Consider the following 22,491-nt stretch of genomic DNA (forward strand, 5'->3'; position numbering starts at 1 on the left):
TATTCAAGTTTTTAATTTTCTCCAAATTTAGTTTTGATTTAAATTTTTATAAGAGGACCCGTAATTTTCGTCTTACCTGTAAAATTTCATATTTTAACCCAGAGTTATGCAATCAATTTTACATCAAAAATAAAATATTAAAATTTATGAATTTAAAATTTAGAATCAAGCTCACGGATGTATACATGGAAAATTTTCGTATTTTCTGAATTGAATTTTTAAAAAAAAAAATTTACAACTTTTTTTAAATTTTCATTTTATTTTAAACATAAATTTTTTTTTGAACTTTTTTTCTATAAAAAAAAATTAATTAAATTTTTTAAATATTTTATAAAAAAAAATTAAAAAAATTAAAAATTAAAAATAAAATTTTTACTTTGTTTTGAATTAATTTTAAAAAAAAAAATTAAACAAATTAAAAATAAAATTTTCTGATCAATAATTTCTTAAAGTTAAATTTTTACTTATTTTAAATTGTTTAAATTTTTTTTTTCAATTTTTTAACTTTAATTATTCGACTATTTTTTTACGATTTAAAAAAAAATAATAAAATTTTTCAAATAATTTTAATTAAAATTAAATTATTTAATAAATAAAAAAAAATAAATAAATAAATAAAATTATTCAATTTTAGATCAATTCTTTAGGATTTCTTAAATTAAATTTTTTCTTATTTAAAATTTAAAAAAATTTTTTTTCAATTTTTTCTTTCTTTAAAAAAATTATCTCATAAAATAACAATTTTTATAAAAATCCACAAACATAACCTATCTTTAATCAAGAAACCCAGCAACTCTTGTAAATAAAATATGTTTAGCAAAACGTGACCACTTGACGACAATCCCTGCGAGATCAACCTTTTCATCGAAAAACAATCCAAACACTCAACCAGCCACTTATCCGTCGTCATCGCCGCAAAGTCTCTTGTCAACAAGGCTCTTTCCTGCTAATTGATAAATTACCATTTCATCTCCATATTCAATGTCTTCCCGATGAAACAACTTCTTTATTCAATCAGGCGAACGTGATCCATGCTAAATAGAAATTTACACACAACTCGAAGGAGACGAGACGAAGAATTTGTTCAATTTTGTTTCCATTAGTCATAATTAAATCATTTAATACGACACACATCGAGTAAAAAAAAATAATTAAATGCGAGAGATGAACGGAGATAATAGTGTAAATGGGCATCATTTAAAAATCTGTCATGTGTGTCTCATTAATGAGTGCGGCGAACGTTTTATGGACAACTCGAGAAAAAAATGTGAATCGACGTAATTTTAATTAAAGAGGAATTTATTACCAATTATATGGCGGTATCCCATTATTATTGACACGAGAAAGAGTCCTTCAACTCTTGAGAGTTACGTAGGTGCAAAAATTTCCATGGAAACGCCTGATACTTTTCCAATCATTCGAACAATTTTTTTTCTACAACTCAATTTTCGTTTTATTTTTTTTTCTCGTATGTCATCCGGCATTGTATTTATTTGTGAATGTCATTTTTTACGACCAACCAAAATGAGACATGATATTAGTTAATCTAATATGTCAGCAAAAAATCGATATACAAAAAAAAATTTAAGACTAACATTTGCGCGTCTTTAAAAAAATGTAATTTTTTCATGTGTGGGAGCGTACTTCATATTTTTTTTTTGCAAATTATGCAAAAACATTTTTCCCATACTACTCGAAAAAAAAACTTTAAAATTATGAGCTCACATAAAATGAACGATAAAAAATTTAATGATAGTGCAAACAAATGTTTTTGTTGTGAATTTTTTTTTTTCGTTTAGCGGTCAAGGTCAAATAATGATCATTCATGCATTTGAAAAAAAAATGTTTGAATTTTTTTTTTTATTTTTTTTTATTTGACAAGAGAGAAGTAACTGTCAAAACTGAGAAATAAGAAGAAAAAAAATTAAAAAGATAAAAATTTGCATCTTGTTTACTCTTTTTCTGCTTTTTCAATGGTCTTCGAGAAAAAAAAGATTCACAAAATGTGTCGTGATTTTATTAAACAAATCGACACGATGCTGTGAGAAAGTGTGGAAAGTAGAAAAATAAGCAAATAAATGGCTTAGAAAAGATTGTTGATTGAATTGACTGACGTCAATAATGTATAAACGAAAAGTAAATATTTGAAATGAGATCCTGATTGTTTATTTACACGCAATGTGAATATAGTGAGATATCCTTCAAGAAAAAAAAAATAAATATAAAGGAAGACGGAAAATGAGCAGAACTTCCTTTTCCTTTGCGTTGTATCTTTTTAACGTTGTTGCGATGATTCGCGGAATAAGACTCTTTGTTAGTTTTGATGCTGAATTGATCGAATCAAAGAAATCAAGACGATTGTTCAATTTTCAAGAAAATTTTATTCAGAAAAAATTTTCTTCTTAGAAGGCTTTTTATAATTTTTCTTTTTATTTATTACGATTTATAACTTATGATTCATTTTATTTTTTAAAAAAAAATTGTATATCAATTTAATCTAAATTTGATAAAATTTACTTATTAAATGATTCAAATTGTATTTTAATTATTAAGAAAAAATTTCTTAATTACTAATTAAATTTTAAATAAATTATTAATTAATTAGCAAATTTTTTCTTCTTTTCTAATTTTTTGCCTTTTAGAAAAAAATTTTTTTTTATTTTTTTTTTTTTTTTTTTTTTTTTTTGACAAATTTGCATGAGAGATATTTATTATCAAATGTAAAAAAAAAATATTCAAATATTAGTTTTTGGAAAATATTAAAATTTTAGTTAAATGTATTTACTTTAAAATTTATTTATTATTTAATTTAATTCAGATCGGATTTTTATGAATTATTTTTTTTTTCAATATTAATTATATTTTAATAATTTTTTTAAAATTAAAATAATAATTTATTAATTAATGGTTACTTATTTATTACCTTCAGGAGTAGTTTTTAAAAAATAAATAAAATAAGTTTTAAAGTTGAAAAATATTTTTTTTTTATTTTTTTATATAAAAAAAATTAATTAAATGAATTTTATTTTTTTTCTAATATTATTAAGAAAAAAAAATTTATAAATTAAAAATTTTATTTTTATAAATTAAATAATTATAATAATTTAATTTTTTTTTATTTTTTTTTTAATTTATTTTTTAAAAAAATTATTCCTGAAGATGATGAAAAAGTTACTACTGATTAATTAATTATTTTAATTTAAAAAAAAATAATAAAATATAAATAATATTAAAAAAAATAATTCATTAAAATCTGTCTTGAATAAAATTAAATAAATAATTAGTAATTAATATAACAAAAAAATTTATATTATTTATTTTAATTTAATTTTTTCAAATTTTTAAATATTTCCTTGCTTCTAACAATCTGTTTCTTTTTCATCGACGTCACTTTTTTTGAAACAAATAAAAATTTCCATAACAAAACATTTTTCGCATAATTTAATCTAATGGCGACACTTTGAATGTGTTTTATCATTAAATATTATTATTTTTGCTACTATTATTAGATACAATACTCACCTATCTACAAAACAGCTCCTAAAGCTGTAATAAAGCTATAAAATAACGCGCGACTTGTTGCGTGTGATGTCCCCGTGAATATTTCCTTTTTCCTCTCCTTCCACGTCCTTCGCGTTCAATTCGACACTTTGAATATTCATCGCTGCTCTATTTTTTGCTGCAATAAATTTTTATTAATATTTCGCGAGTTTCATGTAAAGTTATTCACAGTCATGGCACGTGATTCCCATTGTGTGCGATATTGCTCCGTAATGAAAAATTCATGTCTCTATTTTTTGTCATGTTATGCATTTCTCATCTAAAATGTTCGCAATTACTCATCGTCCGATTATTAAGTCATAATATTTATAACAGAACATTTCCGTTAAAATGATTTTTTTTTTAAGAAAAATTAATCATCATTTTTTTTTTGCTTTGAAGTTCAAATTCCGATCAACCGGCAAATTTTTGTTTGACCTTGACAATGCCTTAGAATCTAAATTTCGTTAAAATTCCCACTCAACCGAATCTAAGCTCGTATCGCAATTCAAACAAAAGTCATTAACATCCCGCGAAACTCAACAAAAGATAAATCTTGGCAGGCGACAAGTTTTACATTAAAAATGACACAATTTTCTATCGCAGGTTGGATAAAGTAAACATCGTTAGCAAAAAATAAGAAAAAAGAAGAGTTAAAAATACTTTTTGAAAAAAATACAAAAAAAAAAAAACAAACGAGTTTATCTCTTGTATACAAACACAAAAAAAAACGTCGTGATTACAAATGATTCAAAAGTTACTCAACAATAATAAAATATTTGTGTATTTTTGGCAAAAAAATTCGCTGTGAGACTGTTGTTCAAAGAAAACATCAAAAAATACGAAGATAAGAAGCTTTTTAATGAGCTCCCAAAATTTTAATAAAAATTACGATTGTGATATTTCAAAGAAAGTACAAAATTCGAAAAAAACGCAACAAACAAATGGAAATGCAGACCAATGAAAACGACAAAATGGTTCAGCTGAAAAACACCAAAAACGAGGGAGACATCAAAAAACTCGCCGCAAATTTTTTGTTCATCGACGAGGATGAAACTGGAAACACGGAAATAATTTCCGATGATTTCGATCAGGAAATTGATAAATCCATTCAGGCGCTTGACGATTACGGGCACTTGTCGGAAGAGGAGCCCTACGTTGAGTTAGATGTCAATCCGTTGCCCGACACTTTAAAGGCAAACACGGAAGAGGGCGCTGCTCGTTCACGAACTGTTTCGGGCGAAAGTAGTGGCAGTAGCGACGCTGATGAAAATCTCGCTGACACGATAAAGAAAGCGCCTTTAGTCATAACAGAAGTTGTGCCGTACCAACCGCCTCCATTTGCTTTAGCTTTCAATAATCGACGACGCCTTTCCGAGTGTCGCGAAGAAGAAGAAATAGAATACGAAAATTCCGAAGAAAAAAAAGAAGATGAAGTTAAACAAAAAGAGGAAGAAATTCCCGTGGCAGAGCCACAAACAAAATTCAAAGTATCCAAAACAGAAACCCCCGTCGAGCATAAAAAATCCACGGAAATCAACACGGGCACACGTAAATTTATCATTACAAAAGCCGATAAAAGTCCCATCGCGGCACGACATGAAATCAAGTTGCTCAAAGATCGTACCGTGCAACATAATTCGCAAACGATACATTTTCCCTGCAGCCAACCGAACCGCACATCTATCCAAAATTGGTTTTCGCCAACACGCAAAATGGAGCCGCATGTCGACAGTCGGTACTTTGATACGTCGCTCGTGGAAATTCGATCGCCCACGAATGAAGAAGCCAACGGAAAGTCCGCAGAAAATGTTGGCAGCGACGTGAAGAGTGAGACGCTCGACGATATTTGGGTTAAACGTGAAGCAAAGTCACCTGTTAGCAATAAAGTCGCATCGAAACACGTTCACATTGATTTTTCCGTAAGTATGAGAAAAAAATAAAAATGTTTATCCTTTAGAAGTCGACACAGTACGAGTCATATGAAGCTTATTTTTTATGGCAATACATCGTCTATCGCACTTCGTTACTCAGTTAAGGAAGTTAATAAAAAAATAATTTTTATTGTCGACTCGTGTTGCAACAATATGCATCGTAAATTCTAGAATTACTGGCGACGAGACGAAGTGCATTACAATTAAAAAGAATTATAAAGGCTTGTGTTAAAATTAATTTTTGTTCACGTGAGCGGATTTTTTAAATTTTGTTTTTTATTGGTTTTAAAAATTTTTACATTCACTTTAAAAGTCTTTTTTTTATGAATTCACATATTCTTTATGACAAAATTTATATTTAAAAAATACACTTTTTTATGAAAGAAAGCAACTGTGTCAAAGCCATTTTTGTCAAATCTTGCTCCAAATGGATAAAAATTTGTCAGGGGGCTCTAATTTATCATTTTTAACCATTTTATAACTCAAAACTGCCAAAAAATTGAAACTGAAAAAAAATTTTTTCTTTGACATAGTTTTGTTTTAAAAACCAAATCAAGAGCAAAAAAACTGTGTCAAAAACTGTGTCAAAGCAATTTTTGTCAAATCTTGCTCCAAATGGATAAAAATTTGTCAAAGGGCTCTAATTTATCATTTTTAATCATTTTCTAACTCAAAATTGCCAAAAAATTGAAACTGAAAAAATTTTTTTCCTTTGACATAGTTTTGTTTTAAAAACTAAATCAAGAGCAAAAAAAACTGTGTCAAAAACTGTGTCAAAGCAATTTTTGTCAAATCTTGCTCCAAATGGATAAAAATTTGTCAAAGGGCTCTAATTTATCATTTTTAATCATTTTCTAACTCAAAATTGCCAAAAAATTGAAACTGAAAAAATTTTTTTCCTTTGACATAGTTTTGTTTTAAAAACTAAATCAAGAGCAAAAAAAACTGTGTCAAAAACTGTGTCAAAGCAATTTTTGTCAAATCTTGCTCCAAATGGATAAAAATTTGTCAAAGGGCTCTAATTTATCATTTTTAATCATTTTCTAACTCAAAATTGCCAAAAAATTGAAACTGAAAAAATTTTTTTCCTTTGACATAGTTTTGTTTTAAAAACTAAATCAAGAGCAAAAAAAACTGTGTCAAAAACTGTGTCAAAGCCCATTTTGTCAAATCTTGCTCCAAATGGATAAAAATTTGTCAGAAGGCTCTAATTTATCATTTTTAATCATTTTCTAACTCAAAACTGCCAAAAAATTGAAACTGAAAAAAAATTTTTCCTTTGACATAGTTTTGTTTTGAAAACTAAATCAAGAGCAAAAAAAACTGTGTCAAAAACTGTGTCAAAGCAATTTTTGTCAAATCTTGCTCCAAATGGATAAAAATTTGTCAGAGGGCTCTAATTTATCATTTTTAACCATTTTATAACTCAAAACTGCCAAAAAATTGAAACTGAAAAAAAATTTTTTCTTTGACATAGTTTTGTTTTAAAAACTAAATCAAGAGCAAAAAAAACTGTGTCAAAAACTGTGTCAAAGCAATTTTTGTCAAATCTTGCTCCAAATGGATTGAAATTTGTCAGAGGGCTCTAATTTATCATTTTTAACCATTTTATAACTCAAAACTGCCAAAAAATTGAAACTGAAAAAAAAATTTTTCTTTGACATAGTTTTGTTTTAAAAACTAAATCAAGAGCAAAAAAACTGTGTCAAAAACTGTGTCAAAGCAATTTTTGTCAAATCTTGCTACAAATGGATAAAAATTTGTCAGAGGGCTCTAATTTATCATTTTTAATCATTTTCTAACTCAAAACTGCCAAAAAATTGAAACTGAAAAAAAATTTTTTCCTTTGACATAGTTTTGTTTTAAAAACTAAATCAAGAGCAAAAAAACTGTGTCAAAAACTGTGTCAAAGCAATTTTTGTCAAATCTTGCTCCAAATGGATTGAAATTTGTCAGAGGGCTCTAATTTATCATTTTTAACCATTTTATAACTAAAAACTGCAAAAAAATTGAAACTGAAAAAAACATAGTTTTGTTTTAAAAACTAAATCAAGAGCAAAAAAACTGTGTCAAAAACTGTGTCAAAGCAATTTTTGTCAAATTTGCTCCAAATGGATAAAAATTTGACATAGTTTTGTAACTAAATTGCCAAAAAATTGAAACTGAAAAAATTTTTTTCCATTGACATAGTTTTGTTTTAAAAACTAAATCAAGAGCAAAAAAAACTGTGTCAAAAACTGTGTCAAAGCAATTTTTGTCAAATCTTGCTCCAAATGGATAAAAATTTGTCAAAGGGCTCTAATTTATCATTTTTAATCATTTTCTAACTCAAAACTGCCAAAAAATTGAAACTGAAAAAATTTTTTTCCTTTGACATAGTTTTGTTTTGAAAACTAAATCAAGAGCAAAAAAAACTGTGTCAAAAACTGTGTCAAAGCTATTTTTGTCAAATCTTGCTCCAAATGGATAGAAATTTGTCAGAGGGCTCTAATTTATCATTTTTAACCATTTTATAACTCAAAACTGCCAAAAAATTGAAACTGAAAAAAAAATTTTTCTTTGACATAGTTTTGTTTTAAAAACTAAATCAAGAGCAAAAAAACTGTGTCAAAAACTGTGTCAAAGCAATTTTTGTCAAATCTTGCTCCAAATGGATAAAAATTTGTCAAAGGGCTCTAATTTATCATTTTTAATCATTTTCTAACTCAAAACTGCCAAAAAATTGAAACTGAAAAAAAAATTTTTCTTTGACATAGTTTTGTTTTAAAAACTAAATCAAGAGCAAAAAAACTGTGTCAAAAACTGTGTCAAAGCAATTTTTGTCAAATCTTGCTCCAAATGGATAAAAATTTGTCAGAGGGCTCTAATTTATCATTTTTAATCATTTTCTAACTCAAAACTGCCAAAAAATTGAAACTGAAAAAATTTTTTTCCTTTGACATAGTTTTGTTTTAAAAACTAAATCAAGAGCAAAAAAACTGTGTCAAAAACTGTGTCAAAGCAATTTTTGTCAAATCTTGCTCCAAATGGATAAAAATTTGTCAAAGGGCTCTAATTTATCATTTTTAATCATTTTCTAACTCAAAATTGCCAAAAAATTGAAACTGAAAAAATTTTTTTCCTTTGACATAGTTTTGTTTTAAAAACTAAATCAAGAGCAAAAAAACTGTGTCAAAAACTGTGTCAAAGCAATTTTTGTCAAATCTTGCTCCAAATGGATAAAAATTTGTCAGGGGGCTCTAATTTACCATTTTTAACCATTTTATAACTCAAAACTGCCAAAAAATTGAAACTGAAAAAAAAATTTTTCTTTGACATAGTTTTGTTTTAAAAACTAAATCAAGAGCAAAAAAACTGTGTCAAAAACTGTGTCAAAGCAATTTTTGTCAAATCTTGCTTTTTTACGAAAATTTTTTACAAAGTTTAAGCAAATAGAGAAAAAAATCGACTTCAACAATTTTATTTTAATCAATTTTTACTCAAATTAAAATTTTTGGCATATTTTTTTGCATAAAATTTGAAAAATTTTATTTATTTTTAACTAATTTTTCATTAAAGCTTTTTTTTAATATTTTTTTCTTAAAATTTTATGATCTTACAAGAATTTTCTCTAATATTAAATTTTCTCGAATATTCTATGAAAAATGCACATTCCAAAATGTTTCTTCAAAAAATCGTGATATGAATTTTAGAACTAGGTTTTTATTATGAAAATAAAGTTTTTTGGAAAATTCATTAATATGAAAGCTTCTTATGCATTCTGTATAAAAAGAAAAATGATTTGCATTAGAAATTTAATTTTTTCCTCTGACATGAAAAAAATTTTTTTTTTAATTTTTTGTTTCATTAACATTTCATAGGAACTCGAGTAGATTATTTTTCTCCATGGAAATTATGCACGGAAACGTATAGTTTTTGAGATTATCGGTTAAAACCAAATTTTTCTTAGCAAATACAATAAAAAATTTTAAAACGTCACATTTAAGAAGTTGAAGCAAAATTTACTTCATAAAACAGACAGACGTTAAAATACTTACCAAAACGTAATTTTGTTCATATTTCTCAACTAATGTCTTCCCAAATAAACTTCTCGTCAATTTGACTGCCAGAACCGCTCAACCTTTCGATCGTCTCTACTAATTGAAACCTCAATCAAAAATTTTAATTGAAATGTATTTTCATATGCATGTTGTGACAAATACTTGTACATATCACGTACTGAGTGATAAAAAAAAGATGAAACGATTGTATATGCAAGTTTTTAAACGAATCACGTGATGATGATGATTTATGGCTGCATATGTACAATTTCATCCGTGTGATGTGGGTAAACAATTGTTTTAATTGATTGCATATGGCTCAATGGAGGTTTAAGCAAGTCATAAAATAAACAAATAAATATCTTCATTGATGTCGTGAAACAGCTGACTTCTACGTCGTACGGAGAATTCCATTCCATCTTTGAGAAATGACCCAAATTGCTTCTCTCAATAGAAATTTTGATGGCGGCTTGTCATTTTGTTTTTGTATCTCACGATTATTATCCCGGTTCGTACTAAAAATAGAAAAAAAATAAAAAAATATTGACGTTACACATTTTTTTGCACAGTAATTTGCTTGATGTTGTTTTCAAACGATAAATTTTATTTATATATTGATATAAAATTTTTATTGTATTTTCATTGAAAAATTTGAAGCTAACTGATAAACTTAAAAACTATAAATTTTGGAGCATATGTTTCATGGAGAAAAATGTTAGTTTTGACGTCCTGGAGGTTTTGCAAGAAAAAAAAAATATTTTTTTCAGGAGTTAAGAAGTTAAAAACTTATTAAATTAATAATTTTTAAGAAAAAAATTTTTTTTTTTATACTTCTTAATTTTTTTTTTAAATTTTTTTTAAATATTTTTTTTTTTTTAAAATTTTTTTTTAATTTTTATTATTTTTTTTTTTTATTTTTTTTAATGTTTTTCCTCTAACATGTTGCATAAATGTAAAAAAATAAAAACAAAGAATTTCCGAGTAAGCAGCTTATTTATAAAAATATTTATAATATGCAGCGGAATGTGAGAATATATGTGTGTGTGTGAATGAAAATGATTTGCGAGACATTATGTCGGGACGACAATCAATTGAATCACCACAAGTACGAAATTTGTTACGAAACAATTTTTTTTTTGTTTGTTGTCGCAAAATGAACGCTTGTTTGAACTGGTAAAAATTAACACCTGATCATTAAGTGTTGAAAAAAATAGATTCTTCTCAAAGGAACTATTATTTTTAGCAAAATTTCAGTACTGATCTACTTGTTTGATGACAGATTTAGTAAACACACTGAAATGAAAAGAATGTTTAGTTTATAAAAAAAAACTTACCTCTTTTCTTTGCCAATCAGTAGCTCGTTGAAGACGTCAATCAGATTTATTTTGTTAACGAAACAAAATTTAAAAAAAAAATCTTGCTTCATACATTCAATTAACAAGAATGAAATTGATGTTTTTCGAAAAAATCAGGACTAAAAAATTTTTTTCGTGTCTTAATATTAAAAAATTAAATGAAATAAGAAATAAATAAAATAAAGTAAAATAAAAAAAAATTAAATTAATTTTTATTTAAAAAAAAATTTTCTTTAACTTTGAAAAAAAAAATTTAATGACTTAATATAATAAATAGCAAATAAATAAATAAATTAAATTTTTAAATTTTTTTGTATTATGATATCAAAATTATCATAAAAAATGTTTATTTTTGATATTTTTTATTTTTATAATTTTTTTCAATTTTTCAGAAAAAAATAATAAAATTTTAATGAAATAAAAGATTTTAATTTACTTCAAAATATTTTTTTTAAGTTATTTTTTAATTAAATTTATATTTTTTATTAAATAAATTCTAAACGTCGAAAATAATATTTCAAAACATTTATTTAGAAAATTTATTAAATAAATAAATAATTAAATAAATTTCAAATCAAAAGTAAATTTTCTAAATAAATGTTTTGGAATATTTTTTCGACGTTTTAGAATTTATTTAAAAAAATATATATTTCAATTAAAAAATAATTTGAAAAAAATATATTTTAAAAAATGTTTTGAAGTAAATTAAAATCTTTTATTTCATTAAAATTTTATTATAATTTTCCTTAACTTGATGCAAAAAATTTGCCAAAAAATTTATTATTTTTTTCTGAAAAATTGAAAATTTAAAAAAAAAAAAATAAAAAATATCAAAAATAAAAATTTTTCTTATGATAATTTTGATAACGTAGTACAAAAAAAAATTAAAAAAAATAATTTAATTAATTTTTTGTTAATTGTAAAATTAAAAAAAATCCTCAAAAATTTTAGCATTAATGGTAGATTTATGTAGTTTAAAATTTTTTAAAGTAAAATAATCTTCTTTAAATTTTTTCTTAAGCAAAAGTCAAAAGTTTTTCCAACCCTGACAAATAACACCAAACGATCTGCGATGACTTACGTGATGAGAGATTGATCGAAATCATGATAAATTTATTGATTCCTTAGAATTCTGCTTTACTCGAGGAATTTGGAACAAACGAGAAATCTCGCCTGATGATGATTCGACAACTCTTTCGAAACAAAAAAAAACTTTCTGCTCATCACAAAAAAAGTCATAATAATTTACAAAGTTTCTAATGAACGTAATAACACATGTTTTTGCCCGTAATTGCTGTGGATTGTTGATGACCGGTTCTTTCGAATATATGGTGTGAGTTTGATGACCTCACCTAACAAAAAAATCGATGGAATGTTTGTTAAGCTGAAACTTTTATTTAACCAAAAAAAAAGTTTTGTGCAGCAAAATATCATGTTTGAGGATGATTAATTGTCTTTTCCGGCGTCTGACATTCTTTGACATTTTAATTGTAGAGCTTTTCTAACGTTTTATCGATTTTTTTTCTTTTTTCAACAGGAACCTGATACGGGGAAAGAACGCCCAGCAAGTGCTCCCGTCGGAGAATTACAAAAAAGCTTTAAACGATCGAAGAAGGAAAAGGAAGAAGCGCGTCGTCTGGAGAAGGAAAACCGAAAAACGGAAAAAGAAGCGAGACGACGCAAAGAAGAGGCACAGCGACAACTCGAAAGACTGGAAAAGGAAGCAGCAAAGTTAGAAAAGCTCAATAGAAGTAACGAGAAAATTTATACACGAAGTGTCGAGCGGGTCAGTGGGCGTTCAGGATCGCTTGAGAGACGACGAAGCGGCGATGGACCTGTTGTACTTAATCAAAGCACAGTTCACGGTAATTTTTTAAACTTTTTTATACCAAAAAAAATTTTTTTAATGAAATCTTACCCTCAGGAACTGCAAGCCCAAGTAGGCGCCCCACAATTTTCGACGTTTTTCGTCCGCGTCGCGGCTCAGATCCAAAGAAAAAGGACAAAGATCCCTCAAAATCGTCTGGCAGTGATAAAGATAGCACGGGAAGCGGCGGCAGTTCGAGCGGCATCATGCACAGCATGAAAGTAGCGATGCAACATACCGGCTTAATAGGGCACAGCGGCAAAAGTGGCGGCGGAACAGGCACATCAGACACGCAAAAAGCCAAAGTTAAAGATGGATCGGCACATCCTCATGCCGGTAGTCATGCTCAAGTAAGTTTTTTCTTTTTGTCAAATTTTTCTTTAAAATAATTGACTGACACTCTTTTTCGTCTTGTAGTACTACCATACAGTTACCGCTGTTCGAAGAGCAGATGTTTCCAAATCACCAATGACCAAAGTAATGGATTTGTTTAGGCATCGTTCCAACTCGGCAATGTCTGATGCTGACAAACGAAAAGCGGTAAGTCTTAACGGATTAATAACTGAAATGATAGTTTGCGTTTCGCAGCGATTTTTAGCAATTTGCGTTCCGGATGTCGTTCAGTATCGAAGCGTTTGAGTAGTTTGATCAACTGAACAAACAGATTTTATGACAATTTTTTGAGGAATTTTATAAACCAAAATATAGAAAAATTAAATTTTCAATCTTGACTACATAAAATATTCGGAGACGATACGAATTTTACTCGTATGAAGTCGTTTACGATGAAGTCATAGAAAAATATTTGAAATTATCTTTAAGGATAAACAAATTTCTCAGTTTGAGACTCAAAATCATGAAAAACTTTTCTGACTCCAATCGTATAGCAATAACGAGTTTGTCTCCGATTTTCTGTGAATTTTCATTTATATTTAAAAAAAAATTAATTTATTTATTTTATGAATAAATATATTGTAAAAATATAATTATTAATTATTAACTTAAAAATTATTTTAAAAAATTTACGTTACTTTTAAATTAAAATTCAACTTTTTATAAAAATGCGATTTTTTAATTAATTTGTTTAAAAAAAAAAATATTTACAAAATATTTAATTTAAAAAATTATTTTAGGTATATGAATTTTTTCATATATTTTTAATTAAAATTCTTAAATTTTTTAAATAAAATTTATATATATTTTATTTATTTAATTTTAATAAAAAAAAAAATATGTAAATTTGAACATAAAAAGCAATTTTCTAAAAAAATTTCAAAATAAAGTTCTTAAAAATTAATATTAAAATCGAAACTTAAAAAAAATTGATAAATAAATTTAAAAAAAAAAAGTTAAATTAAAAAAAAATAAAATAAATAAAAAATTAAATAAACCAACTTAATGATTAAAAAATATTAATGATAATTAACCATCATTTATATTTTAACATTTTTTTTTATTTTATTTATTTTTAATTTATTCATTTATTTTTTTTAATTTTTTTTTTCAATTATTTTTTTTATTTATTTATTTTTTAATATTTTTTTTTAATTTATAAATTTTGATACGAATATTAGAGAATAAAAATTTTCTTATATTTATTTAATAAAAATTTGAAATTTTATAATTTCAACTGAATTTAGTCAGTTGAAAATTTTTGTCAGATTTATAATTTCAATTTGAAGAATTTTCAATTAATTTAATTAATTTATTTATTTAATTATTTTTCGTACCTTACACAAAATTGGTTCATTATCAACAAATTTTCCAATCATTCTTCAATGAACTTTGCACATTACGTCACTTAACTAACGAATCCAGAACACACAATTGAAATATTCAAATTAAACTGACCAACACAATACTGCGGAATTACACAATAATTGACGAAAAATCATCAGTATTGCCGACAGGTCTTTGTGAATTTTATACAGTTAACGATGACTAACGTTACTTCGAATATATTCTCCGTTCACAACTAAACTTTGTTACGATTATTGCTTTTCAATACATCACGATGACAAACAACCCGATAGACAAACTGTTCAAACAATTTGCATAAAACATTTTTCTCGTGGGGTCAATATATCGTGTACGTTAATATTTTTCATTGATCTACTTGTCAATTACTTTTCAATGAACAAAAATTAGTTATTTGACAGCCGCATGCAACTTTGTGTTGTTAGAATTGATCTCGCTCTAAAGCAAGGTGTGTGTCCCGAGAACTTTCCAGATAAAATATGACATAATTTGTCGATAAAAATTCTAAAAATAAATAAACAAACAACAGATGCTTTAAATGCAAATGCTGTTTATTTAAAGTGACACGTCCCGATTTTTTGCGTCTGTTTTGTTGTTTTTGCACTTCGCACACTTGTTCCGTACCAAAGTTTTTTTTTTCTCATTTAAATTAGCTTTTATGACGTTGCAAATTCTTCGTTAATGAAGGCGACGAAGAGAACGACGACGAACGGATTAATTTAAAAAGTTTTAAGTTGAATGTTTACTGGAATGAGCGACGATTAATAAATAGGAACATCCTGTAAACAATATTAATTTTAAATTTATGACTTGGTAAAGACGCAAATCTAAAGCTTTTTACGTTGTTGAAATTATGCCGGTTTAAGAATTTATCAGACATGAAATTCAAGTTTTCAATTTTTTAAATAATATTTTTTTATTTGTAAAATATCAAGGCAAGATAAAAATAAAATAAAATTATTTTAAATTGAAAATTTCTTTAAATTAATAATTTTAAAAAAATTATTAAAAAAATTGAAATAAAAAAAAATTCTACGTAATTTGTCGACAAGTTTTAAAAATTTTTGTTAAAATATTAGTTTTGAAATATTTATTAAGACTTTTAAAAAATTTTTATAAAATTTAAAAAAATTAAATTTGTCAATTTTTTTTAGTTTAAAAAAAAAATATCTGTAATTAATTAAAATAGAGAAAGTAAAAAAAAATAAAATTTTAGTTTTTGGAAAAGCTTAAAAAAATAAAAATATAATGAAATTCAATTTTATTGGTTAAATAATTACAATTTTAAAAGTAGGTCAGGAATTTTTAATTAATTAATGTCAAATAAATAATTTAATTAAAAAATTAAATGAAATTAAAATTAATTAATTTATTTATTATTAAATAATTTTTTTAAATTAAATATTGAATTAAATTATATTAAAAAAAAATAAATTAAATTGAAAAAAAATTGAAGTACAATTTAAAAAGAAAAATTGACTTTTAAATTTTTAATTTTTTATATAAAAAAAATTAATTAAAAAATTAAAATAATTAATTATAATGTTTTAAGAATATTTATTTAATTAATTTATTATTAAAAAAAATTTTTTAAGTTATTTGGATTATTAAAATTTTTCTGAATAATAATTTAAATAATTAAAATTAAAGTGAAGGAATTTTTAATTCATTAATTTTTTTATAAAATAAATAAAAAATTAAAAAATTTATTTATTAAAATTAATTAATTTTTTTATTATTAAAAAATTAATTATTAATTTTAAATTATTCATTCATTTATTAAAAATTATTTTTTTAATTAAATATTTATTTTTTAATTTAAAATATTGAACATATTAAAATACAAAAAAAAAATATAAATTAAAAAAAATTTAAAAATTCATAAAAATTGACTTTACAAAAAATATTTTTTAATAATAAAAAAAATCACGAAACGATAAATGTAAGAAATATTAATAAACCGGGCACCTCCTCTCATGTAACCGGCAAAAAAGTGCCGACCAATACATTCACAGTAAATTTATTGTTGAGTAAGACCATGAACTGATTATGAAGAGAGCAATCATGTTTTTTTATTTCTTTCTTTCTTTTTCTTTATTTTTTTATGTAACTTTTAAATAAGATTTCGGTTAATTCTTTTTTTTACATTTATTTCGCATACATTGTTGCACGTCATTTATTAAATTCATTTACATTTGCGCGAATTCGAAAAAAAACCTGCTTTTCGATGAAAAATTGTTGTCGTGCATCGTTCATCATCAAAAAAATGAGATTTTTTACACGATCGATTTTTTTTTTTAATTTTTGTTAGAAAAGACCGGAATAACGAGTCAAGACAGTTATTTAATTTTTTTCGATGGATTTCCGTACGTCACTGTGAAGCAAGTTCTGGCAACAGGTCTTTTGTGCCAATCCATCACGTGTCTCATCATATTCTAACTGCTCTCATGACAAAAGCTCGCGATAGATAATCGTCTCAATCATCATTGACTGTCACATGAACAAACAATCGAAAAAACATTTTGTCGTCACTCTCTCATTTTCTCTCATTTTACGACGGAGAACCTTTTAATTGGGCTTTTAAAGGTACAAAAAACCAGGCACAGCCTCATGTGCGAGTAAACAAAACGACTACAGACAAAAAAAAATTCTGGTTTGTATTCAACAAGTGTTCGCATATAGATAGACACAACCGCGCGCCGCATAATAAAGGAAAGAATCGTTTACTCGCGCGTTCGCTCTGTTAATAATATCACTCAGTATTTATTCGACGTCGGACAAGTGAAATACTATATGGCATCAAAAGTGCTTCGCGATTTTCGGTTTATGCGGATTTTTGCACTGGATGTTAAATTAAATTAATTTTTGCTGCTTGGCGAGGCGTGAAAGTAAATACAAAACAAACAAATGTAAATAGTCACAAGTTAACCGCAGAAGAAAATGATATCAAAAGATTATCTCATTTGAGGCGAAGAAACAAAAACAACAACCGACCTTGTAATACAATGTAAATCTTGTTGTGAGAAAAGTGTCATTTTAAAGAGCAAATATTGACGATTAATTCTATTTTAAGCGGTCGCGAAACATCATGGAAAAATAAAAATAATAAAAAAAAATTGATAATGAAGATGTGACGCGAGTGATAAGAAATTACGATGATTAAAAATAAATAAATATTATAAAGTGAATCGTAAATAGTAAAGAAAATAAAAATTTTTAAGATTATAAAAATTGATAACGAAACCAGATGTGCAAAAAAAATTGTTATCAGTCAAATAATTTTTTTTTATTGATATCAGAATTTTATTTCTGGTTATTTTTATCTTGAGAAATTATTTTAAATAAAAATTAAATTTTTTTCTCAGTTATAATTATTTTTAAAAATTAATAAAAATAATAAAAAAAAATTAAAAAAATAAATTAAAATAAAAAAATAATAATTAAATCAAGGGTTTTTCATGTCAAAGTCACGATCCGAGGGGTTTTTTCAATTTTTTGTGATTTTTTTGCATAATAATTTAAAATAATTTATAGGTCTTTTTGACTATTTGCGTGATCAGTACAGCTCAAAATTTATACAAAATTTATACAAATTGGGTACAAATTGGCGATAAAATTAAATTAAAAGAGTAAAAGTTGCCGTTACGAGATAAAATATTTATAAATTGGAGTAAAACATTATTTGTTCTAAAATTGACCTTCAAATTTTTCATTTAATATAAATTTTAATTTTCGATATTTTTGCATTTTTTTATTAAAAATAAATATGGATTTATTAATTTTAATTAATTTTTTTAATTAATTAACAAATTATTAAATATTTTTACAAAATTATTAAATAATTTTTATTTTACAAAATAATTAATTATTTTTTTTAAATTACAAAAAAAAAATATTTATTTGTTATAAAATTTTATAAAATAAAAATTTCATTAAAAAAAATTTAAATAAAATTATCAATTTTAGTAACTTGTCGATTTAAATGGGCTTAAAGTTTGCCAACTATGTGGAAAATTAACTGGTTTACGCCAGATTACCAAAAACAGACTCGCATGGTTAAAATTTAAATATTAAAGTTCTTTGTCAATTTTTTTTTGTCTTTATTTTTGAAGTTAAAATTTTTTTCCAATTTTAATTCATTTTCTTATCGAAATTTTAAGTTTTAATTAAATTAAATTTTTAATAAAATTAAAATAAAATAAAATTTTTTATAAAATTTAATTAAAAAAAAAAATTTTAGTTAGTTTTAATAAAATTTTATTTTTTTTTAATATTTTATTATTTTTAAAATAATAAATAAAATAGAAAAAATATTTTAATTAATTAATTATTTTTTTGTAATTTTGATTTAATTTTTGTATCGAAAAAAAAAATTATTTTGTTGATTAAAAACATATTTAAGGGTTTTTCTCGATATGTATAAAATAAACTTAAAAAATTACTTTAGATTTTTGTTTTCCATACGAAATATTTTTTTTTTTATTTATGAAAGTGAAAAATTTCATGATAAAAATTAATAAAAATAAATGATTCAATTTTACGAGATTTCTTGTTAAAACCTCAAAAGATTCTTTAAAAAAAAATAATTTTCCGATAAAAACACTGCAATAACATTAAATTTTTATTCCATTTAAACACCGTAATAAAAATAAACAAACCTGTTTTCTCTTCTGTTCCACATCTTAAAGCCGGTCGAGAATCGTCTAACGATCGATCGCGACTAATTAATTGCTGAGTCAACTCGGAAGTTTTGTTTATTATTTTTTCTTCTCGCTCAAAAGGCACTTGAAGTGTTGTTGTAAATCTGACGTAAACAACGACAATGACGTAGGCAATAATTCAGACAAAGACCAGCAAAAAAAACCTCTCAATTATTTTCTTAACCTTTATTACTTCTTAATTTATGCCTCTTGTGAGTCGCGAATGTTGTTTATTTGACTTCTAATTTTTCTCTCTCGATCTCGATCTCTCGCAGTGAATTATTACTATGACAATGATCGTAATTTGTACTTAATTTGTCGCACATTGAGACGATTGATTGTGTGAAAAATTTACAATTTATTGATGATTTTTTTAGCGATAACTTGCCAACTCGTGCGAATAAAACTTGGAAGAAAAAAAAATTAAGAAAAAAATAAATAAAAAAGTGCGTCTTATAAAAAAAAAGTGTAAACAAAAAAAAATTCAAGAGCATGTTTAGATAAAAATAAAAAAAAAATAATTAAAATCACGAGATAAAAAAATATTTGATTAAATTAGCACAAAAACCCAAAATAAATAAAAAAAAATGTCGCGACTCAATAACTTACTGGCAGAACGTGAAAAAATGTCGCATCACGTCGTTTCCCCAATTTATTACAACCCATCTCGTCAACATCGCAGCCACTCATTGGATATCGATGCCTTGGAGCGCTCCGGAATTCGCAGATTGTTAGAACAAGTACGAATTTCATGAGAAAAAAAAATATTTTTGCTGACTATCAAAACTTTTATTTATTTTTCTTCGTGAGGAATTTTATTTCAATTTGTTTGCTTTTGTTTTTTTTTTCGTTTCAGAGAGCAACTGCACAGCAACAACTTATCGCGGCACAAAGTAAGTACCGAATTTTTTTATATTTATTTTTCTCTCGTTGTAATACTAGAAGCTGCTAAAAATTCCATTGAGACAAAGTTATGACAAAGTTTTGTTCAAACAACGCGTTTTTTAATGTGTAACAACAACAAAAAAAATAGACAGCGAATGTTTTGATAAATAATTAGCCAGACTTTTATTGAACGCGCAACGCGATTACAGTTAATCATTAAAGTGTGAAAAAGTGTGCTGCAGATGATTTTTTAAGCAGTTGTGGATTGATTGTTTCAATTAACGAACCTTGGGGTTTTTTGTTTGGGTTTAAAAATTTCCTTATGAGGAATTTTTTAAAATTAAATTTAAAATAAAATTCTCAAAACTGAATTTTTTAATAAATTATTTAGAACGAATATGAAACATTTAAAAAAATATTTTAGAGTATTTTAAAGATTTAATAATATATTCATTATTTAATTTAATTAATAAATTTTTAGTATTTTCTATTGACTTAAAAATTTTTCTAAAATTTTATCTTGATTAAAATTTTAAAAAATTAAAATTAATTAAATATTTAATTATTTTTTGAAATTCTTTCATTTTTTTTTTTTTTTTTTGAATTTATTAATTAATTTTCATTCGAATTATTTTAAATTTATGAAAATAAATAATAAATTATTTTTAAATATTTTTATGAGATTTTTTAAACAAAAAAAACATTAATTTAATAACTATTCTTTTCTCATTCGAATTGAAATTTTTAATTAAAATTAAATTTATTAAAATTATTAAAATAATTTTTATAAAAAAAAAATTAATAAAATTATTTAATTAGCTCATTATTAAATTTTTAAATTAAATTAATTTTAAATTAAATTAAAAAATTAAATTAAATTTAAAATCTTTTATTTAAAATTCTTATTTTAAGCATTAATTGTGGAAAATTCAAAATTTATATTAAAATAATAAAAACCAAAAATTAATGAATATTTTAAAACAACTTGAATTTAAATATTTTTTGTTTTTATTCGCAATTTTTTTATGATTTTTAAATCAGGATTAGCTTAAAAAAGTTTTTGAAGCAGAAAAATTAGAATAATTAATGGAAAAATTAGTTAAAAATAACTCGCTCATGTAAAAAAAAATAATTTTCTAAATTTCAACAATTTTTTCCATAATTAATAATTTTTTTGGTTCATTCCAAAACCTTCCAAAAACCAATAAAAATACATCACAAAAAATTTCAAATAAATTCTTAGAACAGTAATTGAATTTTTTCATTACAAACTTTATATAAAATTTTATAAACTGATTTAAGGACAATTTTTTTTCTGCTAAAACATAAAAATTTTAATATATCAACAACCTTTCAACTTATCCTTGATCTTCAACGAAAACATAAATAAATTACTTCACGATAAACAACCAAAAAGAAATAAAGTCTTCTGGATCCTTGAACTTTTGCCAACCTTCCCACGATCATTATCATTTAAACAATACTCGTTATTCATTTAAATTAAGTGATTTATTTAATTTATCTCCCTACTTGTTGATCCTTTTTTCATACAAAAAACCTGAAAATTTTCCATTTAATTTGCGTTTTCAAGCGTTTCTTAAATTATTTCACGTGCCCATTCACAGATGGCGCATTTATCAAATTAATAAATTTTCGAACCCACGCCAGAGTTTGTTGTTCGTCGAAATACCGTTCAATACGTATATTCGTACAGCCTGTAGGGAACCGAGTATAATTCCATGCTACGAGAACGAAAGTGAAAATTATGTAATTTTTTTGCTATTTATGCAGAAGGGAAAGATAGCATGCCATGAATTCCGCTTTAATGGTTGTTCTCGGAAGTTCCACTGTGTCAACAACACGTTCAATGGCAAGAACGCTTTCATTTATAATTCTTGAAAAAAAAATTGAGCGACTCCAATTCTACTGCGTAGTAAATTTACTGTGAATGAATGCATTCAGCTGAATGAAGAAGGTACTCCAATTACAAATGTTTACGATAAAAAAAAAATTATCGCTGATTACGAAATTCTTTCGCAATGAATTTACTCTAAAAACAAACCTTGAAGAATATTTGTCGTAAAAAAAATTCTAAAATAAATAAATAAATTCTTCTGCGTCATTTTTTTTCATGAACGCTGCAAGAAAGACGCCGCATTTCACGTGTTTTGATTTTTTGTTTTTTTTTCATCTCAAATCCATTAAGCGACCTTCAAATCTGAAACAAAACTTTTCCATAAATGTATCTTCAAAACTTTTCCACGAATCATCATTTAAAACATAAACAAATTTATTCCAAAAAAAAAATCTCTCATCCAAAACATTTTTTGTTGTTGTTGTTGTTAAAATTTGTACAAAATTCCATTTTTCACGTTGTTCACAAATAAACAAAAAAAAAATCCCGTACGAAGT

General features: G+C 24.7%; 1 protein-coding gene across 2 annotated transcripts in view; it reads left to right on the forward strand.

Moving 5' to 3' along the window:
- The window catches only part of LOC134827137 (uncharacterized), a 77,921-nt gene that overhangs the window by 10,363 nt on the left and 45,067 nt on the right, over window positions 1–22,491 (forward strand). Inside the window, exons 1-5 of one of the 2 annotated variants that reach the window (XM_063839688.1) lie at window positions 4,260–5,462; window positions 12,407–12,734; window positions 12,794–13,086; window positions 13,154–13,276; window positions 20,051–20,087. In XM_063839688.1, the coding sequence (XP_063695758.1) occupies window positions 4,485–5,462; window positions 12,407–12,734; window positions 12,794–13,086; window positions 13,154–13,276; window positions 20,051–20,087 (1,759 nt within the window). In that variant the 5' untranslated portion in view covers window positions 4,260–4,484. Of the gene's footprint in view, window positions 1–4,259; window positions 5,463–12,406; window positions 12,735–12,793; window positions 13,087–13,153; window positions 13,277–20,050; window positions 20,088–22,491 lie in introns of those variants that run through there. The other variant, XM_063839691.1, reaches the window with a different exon arrangement.

This window comes from Culicoides brevitarsis, chromosome 1, assembly GCF_036172545.1.
Source record: "Culicoides brevitarsis isolate CSIRO-B50_1 chromosome 1, AGI_CSIRO_Cbre_v1, whole genome shotgun sequence".
NCBI classification, from domain to species: Eukaryota; Metazoa; Arthropoda; class Insecta; order Diptera; family Ceratopogonidae; genus Culicoides; species Culicoides brevitarsis.